This window comes from Panulirus ornatus, chromosome 4 (genome assembly GCF_036320965.1).
Source record: "Panulirus ornatus isolate Po-2019 chromosome 4, ASM3632096v1, whole genome shotgun sequence".
NCBI lineage: Eukaryota > Metazoa > Arthropoda > Malacostraca > Decapoda > Palinuridae > Panulirus > Panulirus ornatus.
In genome coordinates this window covers 50366089-50382118 of record NC_092227.1, presented here as the reverse complement: position 1 = coordinate 50382118, position 16030 = coordinate 50366089, and the positions used below count along the sequence as shown (strand labels likewise).

The 16030-nt window shown below is 39.0% G+C and overlaps 2 protein-coding genes across 15 annotated transcripts in view; one reads left to right on the top strand and one right to left on the bottom strand.

The window, feature by feature from the left end:
- Positions 1–12417, top strand: part of LOC139766161 (sodium channel protein 1 brain-like) — a 940735-nt gene extending 928318 nt beyond the window's left edge. For all 7 annotated transcript variants that reach the window (XM_071694448.1, XM_071694434.1, XM_071694479.1 and 4 more), the window contains one exon: positions 7163–12417. In XM_071694448.1, coding sequence (XP_071550549.1) covers positions 7163–7411 — 249 coding nt within the window. In that variant the 3' untranslated portion in view covers positions 7412–12417. The remainder of the gene's footprint in view (positions 1–7162) is intronic.
- The window catches only part of LOC139766213 (DNA excision repair protein ERCC-8-like), a 137429-nt gene continuing 130360 nt past the window's right edge, over positions 8962–16030 (bottom strand). For all 8 annotated transcript variants that reach the window (XM_071694568.1, XM_071694551.1, XM_071694523.1 and 5 more), the window contains one exon: positions 8962–14399. In XM_071694568.1, coding sequence (XP_071550669.1) covers positions 13654–14399 — 746 coding nt within the window. In that variant the 3' untranslated portion in view covers positions 8962–13653. The remainder of the gene's footprint in view (positions 14400–16030) is intronic.

Here is a 16030-nt window from a genome sequence, read left to right as displayed (position 1 = left end):
TAATGCACCGAAACCACAGCTCCCTTTCCACATCCAGGCCCCACACACTTTGCATGGTTTACCCCAGACGCTTCACATGCCCTGGTTCAGTCCATTGACAGCACGTTGATCCCGGTATACCACATCGTACCAATTCACTCTATTCCTTGCACGCCTTTCACCCTCCTGCATGTTCAGGCCCCGATCACTCGAAATCTTTTTCACTCCATCTTTCCACCTCCAATTTGGTCTCCCACTTCTCCTCATTCCCTCCACCTCTGACACATATATCCTCTTGGTCAATCTTTCCCCACTCATTCTCTCCATGTGACCAAACCATTTCAAAACACCCTCTTCTGCTCTCTCAACCACACACTTTTTATTTCCACACATCTCTCTCACCCTTACATTACTTACTCGATCAAACCACCTCACACCACATATTGTCCTCAAACATCTCATTTCCAGCACATCCACCCTCCTGCGCACAACTTTAACCATAGCCCACGCCTCGCAACCGTACAACATTGTTGGAACCACTATTCCTTCAAACATACCCATCTTTGCTTTCCGAGATAATGTTCTCGACTTCCAAACATTCTTCAAGGCTCCCAGAATTTTCAGCCCCTCCCCCACCCTATGATTCACTTCCGCTTCCATGGCTCCATCTGCTGCCAGATCCACTCCAAGATATCTAAAACACTTCACTTCCTCCAGCTTTTCTCCATTCAAACTTATCTCCCATTTGACTTGACCCTCAACCCTACTGTACCTAATAACCTTGCTCTTATTCACATTTACTCTTAACTTTCTTCTTTCACACACTTTACCAAACTCAGTCACCAGCTTCTGCAGTTTCTCACATGAATCAGCCACCAGCGCTGTATCATCAGCGAACAACAACTGACTCACTTCCCAAGCTCTCTCATCCACAACAGACTGCATACTTGCCCCTCTTTCCAAAACTCTTGCATTCACCTCCCTAACAACCCCATCCATAAATAAAATAAACAACCATGGAGACATCACACACCCCTGCCGCAAACCTACATTCACTGAGAACCAATCACTTTCCTCTCTTCCTACACGTACACATGCCTTACATCCTCGATAAAAACTTTTCACTGCTTCTAACAACTTGCCTCCCACACCATATATTCTTAATACCTTCCACAGAGCATCTCTATCAACTCTATCATATGTCTTCTCCAGATCCATAAATGCTACATACAAATCCATTTGCTTTTCTAAGTATTTCTCGCATATATTCTTCAAAGCAAACACCTGATCCACACATCCTCTACCACTTCTGAAACCACACTGCTCTTCCCCAATCTGATGCTCTGTACATGCCTTCCCCCTCTCAATCAATACCCTCCCATATAATTTACCAGGAATACTCAACAAACTTATACCTCTGTAATTTGAGCACTCACTCTTATCCCCTTTGCCTTTGTGCAATGGCACTATGCAAGCATTCCGCCAATCCTCAGGCACCTCACCATGAATCATACATACATTAAATAACCTTACCAACCAGTCAACAATACAGTCACCCCCTTTTTTAATAAATTCCACTGCAATGCCATCCAAACCTGCTGCTTTGCCGGCCTTCATCTTCCGTAAAGCTTTTACTACCTCTTCTCTATTTACCAAATCATTTTCCCCAACCCTTTCACTTTGCACACCACCTCGACCAAGACACCCCACATCTGCCACTCTATCATCAAACACATTCAACAAACCTTCCAAATACTCACTCCATCTCCTTCTCACATCACCACTACTTGTTATCACCTCCCCATTTGCCCCCTTCACTGAAGTTCCCATTTGCTCCCTTGTCTTACGCACTTTATCTCCTTCCAAAACATCTTTTTGTTCTCCCTGAAATTTAATGATTCTCTCTCGCCCCAACTCTTATTTGCCCTCTTTTTCACCTCTTGCACCTTTCTCTTGACCTCCTGCCTCTTTCTTTTATACCTCTCCCACTCATTTGCATTTTTTCCCTGCAAAAATCGTTCAAATGCCTCTCTCTTCTCTTTCACGTGCCCTGATTCAATCCAACGACATATATATATATGTATATATATATATATATATATATATATATATATATATATATATATATATATATATATAGGGAGGTGAATGCAAGAGTTTTGGAAAGAGGGGCAAGTATGAAGTCTGTTGGGGATGAGAGAGCTTGGGAAGTGAGTCAGTTGTTGTTCGCTGATGATACAGCGCTGGTGGCTGATTCATGTGAGAAACTGCAGAAGCTGGTGACTGAGTTTGGTAAAGTGTGTGAAAGAAGAAAGTTAAGAGTAAATGTGAATAAGAGCAAGGTTATTAGGTACAGTAGGGTTGAGGGTCAAGTCAATTGGGAGGTAAGTTTGAATGGAGAAAAACTGGAGGAAGTAAAGTGTTTTAGATATCTGGGAGTGGATCTGGCAGCGGATGGAACCATGGAAGCGGAAGTGGATCATAGGATGGGGGAGGGGGTGAAAATTCTGGGAGCCTTGAAGAACATTATCTCGGAAAGCAAAAATGGGTATGTTTGAAGGAATAGTGGTTCCAACAATGTTGTATGGTTGCAAGGCGTGGGCTATGGATAGAGTTGTGCGCAGGAGGATGGATGTGCTGGAAATGAGATGTTTGAGGACAATGTGTGGTGTGAGGTGGTTTGATCGAGTAAGTAACGTAAGGGTAAGAGAGATGTGTGGAAATAAAAAGAGCGTGGTTGAGAGAGCAGAAGAGAGTGTTTTGAAATGGTTTGGGCACATAGAGAGAATGAGTGAGGAAAGATTGACCAAGAGGATATATGTGTCGGAGGTGGAGGGAACGAGGAGAAGTGGGAGACCAAATTGGAGGTGGAAAGATGGAGTGAAAAAGTTTTGTGTGATCGGGGCCTGAACATGCAGGAGGGTGAAAGGAGGGCAAGGAATAGAGTGAATTGGATCGATGTGGTATACCGAGGTTGACGTGCTGTCAGTGGATTGAATCAGGGCATGTGAAGCGTCTGGGGTAAACCATGGAAAGCTGTGTAGGTATGTATATTTGCGTGTGTGGACGTATGTATATACATGTGTATGGGGGTGGGTTGGGCCATTTCTTTCGTCTGTTTCCTTGTGCTACCTCGCAAACGCGGGAGACAGCGACAAAAAAAATATATATATATATATATATATATATATATATATATATATATATATATATATATATATATATATATGGATTGAGCCAGGGCATGTGGGGCATCTGGGGTGGACCATGGAAAGTTGTGTGGGGCCTGGATGTGGAGGGGGAGCTGTGGTTTCGGTGCATTATTACATGACAGCTAGAGACTGAGTGTGAACGAATGGGGCCCTTTGTTGTCTTTTCTTAGCGCTACCTCGCACACATGAGGTGGGAGGGTGTTGTTATTCCATGTGTGGCGAGGTGATGATGGGAATAAAGAAAGGCAGACAGTATGAATTATGTACATGTGTATATATGTATATGTCTGTGTGTATATATATGTGTACATTGAGATGTATAGGTATGTATATTTTACGTGTGTGGACGTGTATGTATATACGTGTGTATGTGGGTGGGTTGGGCCATTCTTTCGTCTGTTTCCTTGCACTACCTCGCTAATGCGGGAGACAGCGACAAAGCAAAATAAATAAAATAACAATATAAAAAGAAAGAACTAGTGATGGATCACATCTTGAAGTAATATATATATATATATATATATATATATATATATATATATATATATATATATATATATATATATATATATTATCCCTGGGGATAGGGGAGAAAGAATACTTCCCACGTATTCCCAGCATTTCATAGAAGGCGACTAAAAGGGGAGGGAGCGGGGGGCTGGAAATCCTCCCCTCTCATTTTTTTTTTTCTTTTTTTTAATTTTCCAAAAGAAGGAACAGAGGGGGGCCAGGTGAGGATATTCCCTCAAAGGCCCAGTTCTCTGTTCTTAACGCTACCTCGCTAACGCGGGAAATGGCGAATAGTTTGAAAGAAAAGATATATATATATATATATATATATATATATATATATATATATATATATATATATATATATATATATAACTGGAGGAAGTGAAGTGTTTTAGATATCTGGGAGTGGATCTGGCAGCGGATGGAACCATGGAAGCGGAAGTGGATCATAGGGTGGGGGAGGGGGCGAAAATTCTGGGGGCCTTGAAGAATGTGTGGAAGTCGAGAACATTATCTCGGAAAGCAAAAATGGGTATGTTTGAAGGAATAGTGGTTCCAACAATGTTGTATGGTTGCGAGGCGTGGGCTATGGATAGAGTTGTGCGCAGGAGGATGGATGTGCTGGAAATGAGATGTTTGAGGACAATGTGTGGTGTGAGGTGGTTTGATCGAGTGAGTAACGTAAGGGTAAGAGAGATGTGTGGAAATAAAAAGAGCGTGGTTGAGAGAGCAGAAGAGGGTGTTTTGAAGTGGTTTGGGCACATGGAGAGGATGAGTGAGGAAAGATTGACCAAGAGGATATATGTGTCGGAGGTGGAGGGAACGAGGAGAAGAGGGAGACCAAATTGGAGGTGGAAAGATGGAGTGAAAAAGATTTTGGGTGATCGGGGCCTGAACATGCAGGAGGGTGAAAGGAGGGCAAGGAATAGAGTGAATTGAAGCGATGTGGTATACCGGGGTTGACGTGCTGTCAGTGGATTGAATCAAGGCATGTGAAGCGTCTGGGGTAAACCATGGAAAGCTGTGTAGGTATGTATATTTGCGTGTGTGGACGTATGTATATACATGTGTATGGGGGGGGTTGGGCCATTTCTTTCGTCTGTTTCCTTGCGCTACCTCGCAAACGCGGGAGACAGCGACAAAGTATAATAAAAAAAAATATAATAAATATATATATATATGAGATGTTTTGGAAGGAGGTAAATAATGTGCATAAGACAAGAGAACAAATGGGAACATCGGTGGAGAGGGCAAGTGGGGAGGTAATAACTGGTAGTGATGAAGTGAGATGGAGTGAGTATTTCGAAGGTTTCTTGAATGTGTTTGATGTTAGAGTGGCAGATGTCGGGTGTTTTGGTCAGGGTGGTGTGCCAGGTGAGATGGTTAGGGGGAATGGTTTGGTAAACAGAGAAGAGGTAGTGAAAGCTTTGTGGAAGATGAAATCTGGCCAGGCAGCAGGTTTGGATGGTATTACAGTGCAATTTATTGAAAAATGGGGTGACTGTGTTGTTGATTGGTTGGTAAGGATATGCACTTTATGCATGGATCATGGTGAAGTGTCTGAGGATTGACGGAATGCATGCAAAGGGGATATAGGTGAGTGGTCAAACTACTGAGGCATAAGTTTGTTGAGTATTCCTGGGAAATTATATGGGAGGGTATTGATTGAGAGGGTGAAGGCATGTACAGAGCATCAGATGGGGGAAGAGCAGTGTGGTTTCAGAAGTGGTAGAAGATGTGTGGATCAGGTGTTTTCTTTGAAGAATGTATGTGAGAAATACTTAGGAAAACAGGTGTATTAGTATGTAGCATTTATGGATCTGGAGAACACATATGATAGGGTTGATAGAGATGCTTTGAGGAAGGTTTTAAGCGTATATATGGTGTGGGAGGTAAGTTAATAGAAGCAGTGAAAAGTTTTTACCAAGGATGTAAGGCATGTGTACGAGTAGGGAGAGAGAAGAGTGATTGGTTTCCATTGAATATCGGTTTGTGGCAGGGGTGTGTGTTGTCCCTATGGCTGTTTAATTTGTTTATGGATGCGGTGGTTAGGGAGGTAAATGCAAGAGTTTCGGAGAGAGGGGCGAGCATGCAGTCTGTTGTGGATGAGATGGCCTGGGAAATAAGTCAGTTGTTGTTCACCGATGATACAGCTCTTGTGGCTGATTCAGGTGAGAAACTGCAGAAGTTGGAGACAGTTTGGAAAAGTGTGTGAAAGGAGAATGTTGAGAGTAAATGTGAATAAGAGCAAGGTTGTTAGGTTCAGTAGGGTTGAGGGACAACCTAATTGGAGAAAAATTGGAGGAAGTGAAGTGTTTTAGATATGTGGGAGTGGACTTAGCAGTGGATGGAACCATGGAAGTGAGTCACAGGTTGCAGGAGAGGGCAAAAGTTCTGGGAGCAAAAATGGTTATGTTTGAAGGAATAGTAGTTCCATCAGTGTTATATGGTTGCATGGCATGGATAGGGTTGTACGGAGGAGGGTGGATGTGCTGGAAATGAAATGTTATGTGATGTGGTTTATTCATGTAAGTAATGAAGGGGTAAGAGAGATGTGTGGAAATAAAGAGTGTGGTTGAGAGAGCAGAAGAGGGTGTGTTGAAATGGTTTGGACATATGGAGAGCATGAGTGAGGAAAGATTGACAAAAAGGATATATGTGACAGAGGTGAAGGGAACAAGGAGAAGCTTGAGACCAAATGGGTGGTTGAAGAATGAAGTGAAAAAGATTTTGAGCGATTGGGGCTTGAACATACAGGAGGGTGAGAGGCATGCAAGGAATAGAGTGAACTGGAACATTGTGGTATACCGGGGTCCACATGCTGTCAGTGGACTGAACCAGGGCATGTGAAGCACCTGGGGTAAACCATGGAAAGGTCTGTGGGGTCTGGATGTAGATAGGGAGCTGTGGTTTCGGTGCATTACACATGACTGCTGGAGACTGAGCATGAATGAATATGGTCATATTTTGCCTGTTTTTCTGGCGCTACCTTGGTGAAGCAGGGGTTAGCGATGCTATTTCCTGTGTGGCGAGGTATTGACAGGAATGGATGAAGGCAATCATGTATGAATATGTACATGTGTATATATGTATATGTTGATATGTATGTGCGTGTATGGGCGTTTATGTGTATATGAGTGGATGGGCCATTCTTCTTCTGTTGCCTGACACTTCCATGCTGACACGGGAAACTGATTAAGTAAAATGAATAAAAATAAAATAAAAAATATATATTTATATATATGAAATTGTGGTTTACCAGACATTGTGAGCTGATCCACAAACTCATAATTTTTTCAGGTTATCTACTAAAATTTGAACACCAGAGTAGTGTATCATGGAAATACTAACAAGTATATAAACCTTGTCCCCACTGCCACTGTCAGCACTTTGAAATTCCTGATTACCATTAATGAAGTAACTGTGATACATTGACATTCTTATGCCATTGTTTCCAGGTGGATGGTGGAGGATCAAGCTCACGCCGTGCTTCCCGCTCCTCTATAAATGAGATGTCTACGTCTCCCCGTGGGTCACTCTTCTTCTTCCCCACCTCACGCCGCGCCTCAAGAGCCTCTGCCACTTCCGTCACCTCAGGAGCCTCTAACCCATCATTAGTGTCTGTACAGATCCATCGTGTTGCTGATCATGACTCTCCTCATGCCTCTGAAGGCTCTACAGAAGCCCTCAAAACTGAGGCCAGCTGACACAAGCCTTCTCTGGGCCCACCTTGATGCCCTCCCCCAATGTAACCGGTGCCCCCAGCTACATGCCAGCATGTTCTGTATGAATTTGCTGGCTGTTAAAGATAGCTGATAGTCTTCTAGTTGAAAGCTGATGGCTAACAGTTACATAGGTCCTTGCTTACACTTTGTGACCGAGCCTGACTCCCTGTGCTGCCCGGTCACTCCTGCCTGACTGGCACTAAGCCAGTCTATTTCTGTAAGCCCAACTGTGAGGCTTCATTGCGCTACGAGTACCCAAGGAGAAGAGAAGGAGCGCTGTGGCTGCTCTTACTGTTACAACTTAGTATTTCCATACGTTCCTGGAATCTTTGTCATGTTGATCATTGGCACGTGTCTCGATTAGATATGAAATTCTAGGCCAGGTTAATGGTGTTAATGGGAAATAAACTGAGTTTTTTATTAATATTATAACTAGTTTCCAATGACATGTGCCATTGTTGTTGTACATAAGAAGTATTTTCACCTGTCGAATATTTCATTTCTTATTCCAGATATCAACATATATGCAATTTTGCTTTTCCTCCTGCAGTTGCCATAGGCTCACTATAACCTGCAAATTCAACAGTTGGTTTTCTTATAGAAGACCTTAAAAATCTTAAGTCAGAGAAGGTCTTGAAAAAGAGGACACAGTGAATATGTATAATCAAGTACCATGTATAATTTCTAGAAATAGTAATAACTGAATCCTCCATATCATCTCACCTAAAATAATGCAAAAACACCAAAACATTACATCTCTTTTTCAAGGTCTGACAGTCATATACTTAATATTTTTTATGGCATTATAGCCAGTCATTATCCCTGCACATGAGCATGGAACCATCGCGAAACGATATGCAAGTAGAGTTATTTGCCAGTTTGTTAGCTTTGCTGTAGGGTGCCAAAGATTTTGTTCATGTCTTAGTCTAAAAGAAAACTCCTTTCATAGTCAAGTTTCATGGAAATCAGCCCAAGCCATGAATATAAACTTTCCACACCCTGTGAAGTAACATTTTTTATGCATGAACACCCTGCAGAATAACATGTCCTTAAACTTATTTCTTTGAGCCATGAGACTTGACAAATATGCTCCTCTTTAGCCTACATTTAGGTTCATGTAATAGATCAAACGTGCCAAAATAACTGCACCAGCTTTCCAAGGATCACCTCAGAAACAGAAAATTAATCCAACTGTATTTAATGTACTTGTATGATATTGTACATAATTATAGTTTTACTTATCAAGGCATAATTCGTTACTCTTGGCAAAGTGTAATCTATTTGTACAGTGTTAGGTGACTGCCGGGTTATCAGGTCAGTGTAACTTTGATGTTCTTGTTATTGAATTTTGAAAAGAGATCCTGTATACCAACCTCTGATCTGTTATTGCCCATGTAGGGTCACATATAGAATCTATCATACAAACAAAGTAACTTGTTGCATGATATTGCCTTGGTGTACCAATACTCTAAATGAAAATTGAAATACTGTACTGCACTAAACCAGTTTGGTATTACAAAGGAAACAAGTGCTTGTTAGAATTTAGATTTTTTATTTTTATGTTTCCTGTCAAGATGAAAGAACATAATATTTACGCACTTCAATTACTACGGACCAAGTTACCTTGTTGTATTTGTAATCAATATGATCATTTTTGTACATGTTATATGTTTACTTACATTTATTTTTTTTTATTTTAACATAAATATATAGAGCAAATTAACAATAGCACATGATATCCAGTGTTATCATGGATCTGGTAAACTGGATCCAATTTAATTGGTATTTAGAGTCATCCAATCCATTAAATAAGCCAAGATGCACTGTGTGTAATGTTTTCACTGATTACCAGATTTCACCGATATTTTGTGTGCACTGCAACACCCAGCATGACCATGTTCATCCTTTCTCATTACATCTTTGCCTTTAAAAGCATAAAAAATTTGACTGAATATTTTGCATCATCAGCATTTTATATACCATTACATAGAGAAAATACCTATCCAGCTTTTTAGAGTGGATTTTATTTATCTTGTTGAAATGAATATAATTAAACTATGATTCTTTGCTCTTATTTTAGTACAATACTAAATCTTACCAATAAGGCATTTCCTGTAGTTCAGTCACTTTGACATATTTGAGGCAGTCAAGGGTTTTAGTGAATGAATTTACTTTTTAATGTATTATGTTATGAAGCACATACCATAATTCATAATGTAGAATATGTTAGTTTAGTACATTATAATCATAATTTTCCTAATACCTGTATAAAAACAATTGGTGCATGAAATAGAGACTTCAACCCAAAAACTGAATAAGGCATGATACAGTATTAGTGAGCAAATCATGAAGACGATGTATAAAATTACTGAAGTCTACATTTGTCTTTGTTACATGACTACATCTTAAATGGAACTAAAAAAAAAGTTTCCTTAGAAAGTAAAAAAGAAAGACTATATCTTTGGGAATATTATGACTGTAATCTGACAATTTAGCCAGCACACCACCTTCACTGTAGGGGAGCAGGCAAGGTGGTGCAGATGGCTGGTCAGTGTCTTGTATCAAAACACTGACCAGCCTCAGTATAGTATTAGGGAGAGTAGCGTAGGGCTCAGCAGTAGTTTAGGGCTCACCACTGTAAATAAGAGATCCATCTCCAGTCTCAGGTCATCATCATCTCACTGACATCATCATCTAATCATGTTCATCATTTCATTATAGGGAATTTTTCTCAGAAGAATACTAGAAAATATAGGTCTAATAACTTTGTTGCATACTAACTTGTTTAGCACAGTGCATAACATCATTGAACCCATATATTTATTTAAATAATGACTACTTATCCTTTTCCTGCCTGCAGTATTATAGGAGTTTTTAGTGGATATTTTGTACATAATTTATCATTGGCAAAGTTACAATGTTACAGTTCATATGCTTTTTAAGTAATGAACATGGTTTTTTAATACTGTATTTGTATAAATATTATATATACAGTATGGCAGAATAGAAGATGAATTAGTGATCGAGTATACTTTCAAAATCATTACCAAGTAGCAATTGAATCAAAGTCAACCGACTAACCATTTGTAATTATCGTGTTTACAGCAGAAAAAAAAAAGAATAGGCGTATTAGATATTTATATTTAATAAATTTGTCATTCAGCAAAGGATCCACTGTGTATCCTATGCCTTGGTAACATTTACATAAATGATAAATTTTCTTTATAAGGGATGAACATGATATGCTGAAAAATATGGTATTCTTAAGAATTTTCAAGGGGTTTACATTAATAGTAACAAAAATATGGGGCAGTCATATCTATTTAAATTCTTCCTCTGTCACTGTAGTGTATGACGGTGCTGCCTTCTTTCTGTAATCTGGTCTACTTTTCAATCACCCAAAATTGTGGCAAGAATTCATATTTGCATTACAGTAGTAACTTTACCCATATTGTACAGTGTTTAGGAGTTCCTGGTACTCCACTAACTGTAATATTATATGGATCCTAGCCCACTATTCTGATTTTCAATTTCATAGAAAGATAAAAGTATGGTTTATATAGTATGTAAGGTACCTACCACGGACCACATTTTGTACAACCTCTTGGCAATAACGCCTGATGTCAGCTACTGTGCACCTTTTAGATACCACACCTAACAATCAAATGGTAGTTACAGTAGAACAAAATACCAATGGTAATGTCCTCTTAGTATATCTTACCAACTTCTTGTTATCAAATAATTTTCTCTCATAATGGTTTCCAGTGTTCATATTTTAGGTCACTCTGTGTTACTTGTGCAGTAAATTGAGATAATAATGTTACAGAACAAGACTATCCAGCTCTTAGAAAACAGGACACATACAGCCATGCTCCAGAAAGACATAAAACCTTACCTCTGCATGTGATAGATAGCTACATATCGCCTAGTATATCTGTAGAAGGGCTGAAACATGTTGATGTAAACTGAATTGTTGATCAACAGTGATGCAGTGAAAAAGACAGTGCTGTAAGCTGAAGATCTTGTAAGTGGAAATGTTGAAGGTTTCTGGAGAAGGAACATGTAAGAGACAATTGCACAAACAAAATGCAGCAATCTGTTTGCTAGAAAAATTATGATGAAAAGTTACAGAGGGCTGTTCTTGCCTAGAGTGACCCTTTGCTTTTTAGCACAATCATATTTCTGTGATAACCTGTAGGAACCACTCAATTGTGGCTTCTTCTATTCCTCCCTCACCCTGGTAGAGTTCTGTGGTGAGGTTCCCTAATGTTATTCTTCTTCCAGTGTATTTCTTTCCCAGTCGTTGTTCCTCTGTGTTAGATCTATTAACTCATGTCTCCTCCTCATGTTTCATCAGTGTCTTGTCATTCTTCTCTGCCCCTGTTCTTCCCCCATATGTTTTACTTGTGTTATAATATGCTATGTCAGCTCATATTCATTTTGTATTTTCACCACTTGGAATCCATTCCTATTTTATCTTTTTCTTTTGCCTTAATGTCTGAGATTTTTTTTTTTTCTAATTTTTTTACTTTAAACAAATTCCCTTGTAGTATCAGTAGTTAGATCTCCACACATTACCATCATGTTTACCAAACCCTTTGCCTGACATACCTTTCATGATAATTTATTAGAAATCACATTTTTCACTATACCATCAGGCCTTTCTTATTTACAATTGATGTTTTTTTCTATTTATTCTCATATCAATATCCCAATACTTTTTCCTGATCCTCCTCTTCACAAATAAGTAACCACTCTGCCTTACACATCTCACATGTAATACTTTTTGACATTCTCTTCACCTTCCCACATGCCTAAGGTTGCTGTTCACCTCACCAAGCCTCCTCCCTGCCTTTTGACTGGTGACACTGACAAGTCACTTCTGTAACCTTCCATATAGTGCTCTCATATGTTAGGTAGCAAATTACGACTGTTTGTAAAAGTAATATTGTTATAATGAAAAGAATCACAATAAAAGTTATGATGTGTTTGTTATATGAACTCCCCTGCTCATCTCTTTCAATGGAAATTATGTTTACACAATGGATCTACACAGGAAAAAGTTCATGGTACAGTGAGATATCCAAAACCATCAATCTTTGCTGTAACAAATATCAAACCATTGCAACATAATCTAGGAATCATTTAGTGATCTAAAGCAATATTATGTCATTGCTTTCCCCACTCCTCATAGGGTGGCAATATCTCAGGCAATTAAGGTTAGCATATTTTGGCTTCTTTGACATGTCACTTCCTCATTTACACCTGCCAACACCAAGTGGCAATGGGGACTGCATCTAGGTTTCTTAGTTTTTGTAGACTGTGCAATCAGTGTACTGAGCTGCCCTTTCCCTATCATCTAATACCCAAGAAAGAGTAGTCCTGTCATATTTTTTGAAAATATAGTTTGATGGATGAAAAAAATTACCCTAGGCAAAGCCTTATGGTGCATCTAAGAGAATGTTTGCTTGGTGGGAGTTTTAAAAAATTTTAACCCTCCAAGACACTAAGACCACCATAAAACATATACAAAGGTAAAACATATACAAAGGTGCTCCTTCACAAGACTACAACCATTCAGTAAACTTCCAGGCCTATAATGTCATAGTATGGATGTGATGGTAAGAATAGTGACCCTCCACTTATCCATTCACTGACTGATGGTCACAGTGACTTTGCTTCAAGCCTGTTGTTACTATCGAGAATCAAAATTATTTTCAAAAAGGAAATGGAAGAAATAGACAGTCTGATGTTCATACAGCTCTGCCTATAATAAAAAGCACTTTTCAGACTGGATATGTTCATAATGCTACCTCATTAAGGAAGGCAATTAAGTATAAAGGAAAGAATCCGTCTGATACAGTGCTTACTTATTCTGCTGTGTCCTTAACCAAGTTCACGGTATGGTACACTTTAGGAAAGAAGCTTTTTTTCTATATTTTGTAATCTTTAAATCAATGTGTGTGCATAGCCATTATGTTCCCAATTCTATCAACTCATATGTACTCTTACTATTAAAGATAATGAGATATACCATCATTCATAGGGTATGAAACAATATATACAGTACAAATGAACAATGTAGTCATACATTGTTTTACAAAATAACCCTCTTGCATAAAAGATGTGCTAAGAGTATCTCTGAGTTATGAGGAAGTACTGCAAGTCCTATATTCAATACATAAATGCCATAAAAATGGAAGTGAGGTTTAACTTTACCTCAGTCAGTCTTCATCACTGCTCCATGCATCCTGAGTAGCTTGTTGTTTTGTCTTCGCTGAACAACTTGTTTTTCGAGCTGTACTTATAGTTTCTTCCTCTTCCTCTTCTTCATCAGAGAGATCACTAACCAGTAACTTCTTTGGGATCCATGTTATGAAACTGCGATCAGTGCCAAAGCTATGTAAATTCATGGATAAAGGATTGTACACTACACCTAAAACTGAGGAAAAGTGGCCCTTTAAAACATTTACCATTTTTCCAGACAAAATCTCATATACGACAATTTTTGACTTACACGGTATAAAAACTAAATTAGGGTAAGTATAATACGAGACTGCCATACGCAAATTTTTCTTGAGTTCCGTGTATGTCTCCCCATAATCTATATTCATATTCTTCCAAGTGTCAGTATTCCATAATTTCAGGTCACCATCATAGCTAAATGACAACAACCATGAGCCATCATGTGTAAAACAAAGAGAAGTCACACGACTTTTGTGGGCTTCAGGAATCTTTTTCATTTTCTTCTTGAATCTAGAACTCTCAGGGGGAGAGTTGTTCATATCAAGAGCCCTGAGGCATGCATGTCCAGCACGAACATCCCACACTCTCACAGTGTGATCCCTCCCACCAGACAATAAGATGTATTGATTACGAGGAGACCACTGCGTGACTTGAACTGCTCCATCATGTCCCTGAAGGTGGTGAGTTGAAGATCCACTGCGCAGGTCACACAGTATAACTTCACCTGAAATTATTCCAAATTCAAAAAATAATCACAACTTTCCCCATCAACTAACTCTTAAACCGCTAATCATCATGTGATGATCCTGTAGAGATCCACTATCTTCATATGTTGATTTAACTTTAATCATCTGTTTAAATACCCAGCTGATTTATTGTGAAATTACTAACCTATAGAGGTCTCCTCAAGCACAAAGAATCACAGGAAAAAAATTCTGCTGTTCTCAGGACTTGCACAACCATCATTATAAGTGTATGGCCATTGACCTGCTGGTTGTGCACACAGTGTGACCCTGTAGAAACTACATGATGATGAGAAAGGCTTATGAAATGTATGAGCTGGTAAGGGAAAAGAAGAATAACGACGAGAAATTTGAAGTGCTTTATAGTGTGATTTTAGTGGAATTTACAAAGAAACAAAAAGGTTAGCATGGGAGGCCACCCCTACCACCCTTAAGTGTGCATAATATTTTGTATGAAATCCTGGAATTCAAGGAAGCAATGAATTAACTGAACAAAGTCCTGGCAAAGAAAGATGCTGGAAATTAATAAAAAAAATTCAGATATTATTAGCGGCTGCAACAGTCAAGTGATCACTGACAGCAAATGTGACAAAATGACAACAAAGTACTAGTAGTGGAGTAAAAGAATCTGGAAGAGAAGTTTGAAATTCTGATAGCACTACTGTTCATAATGTAAAATCAGAGGTGACTAATGTAGGTACAGATTTTGTGCAAACAGACTGCAGTTTTGATTTAGCAGAGGCCAGTGATAAAAGAACAAACCTCTGTGGTGCATGCACGGGCTATCTGGAATCAAACCCACATAGGTTCATATCCTGGTTGTGAAACCCATTCCACGATCCTTCCTGTTGTTTATCCTCCCCTTGGGGTTGGTCAATAACATGGATCCTGGTATAACTAGAGAAAGCGTGTGTGTATGTGTAAAAGACACGATACATACATACAAGGTTCAGCAACAGGTCAACACAAGTAAAAACTCTCCTACAACACACAAATAATAATCAGAAAATCTCACTGAAAGCCCTTGTCATGGCCAAAAGTAATTACTGATGAAGCAAGAATAAGACTACTGTAGAGGAAGGGACCCAACCAATAACAGACTTTTTCTTCTAAGGGCTTATTAATTCAGTAAAAGATGACTAGGAGTTCAATTTTGTTGTTTGTTGTCTGATACATCTGTTAGCATAACTCAATTCAACACTGGCTTTAAAGCTGGAGATTACTAAGTACTGTTCTTCAAGATATTCAGAAAAATACCGTAATGGCAGCTACATTCAATGGCAAGAATTTGCAATATGACCTGAATAGATTTTTTTAATCCCATAACAACAAAGCCCAGAAAGTTTAGGGGAGCCCAGTATGGGGCTCCACAAAAGATTTAAGAAAAACTCATCTCAATTACAGGAATATGAAATAGCATGAAAAAGTTGAACAAAATCTGGCATACTTATCTGGCTGAGCAGGCATTTAAAGTTTGTCTACTAACAAGTGTATAACGGCTGATTTATTTCTGCTAACTTGACAGATTATGTCTTCAACTCAGCACCCATCTATCAATGTTCTTAGTTAAGTTGCTCATATGTTTTTAATTCTATATTGATAACATGAGTAT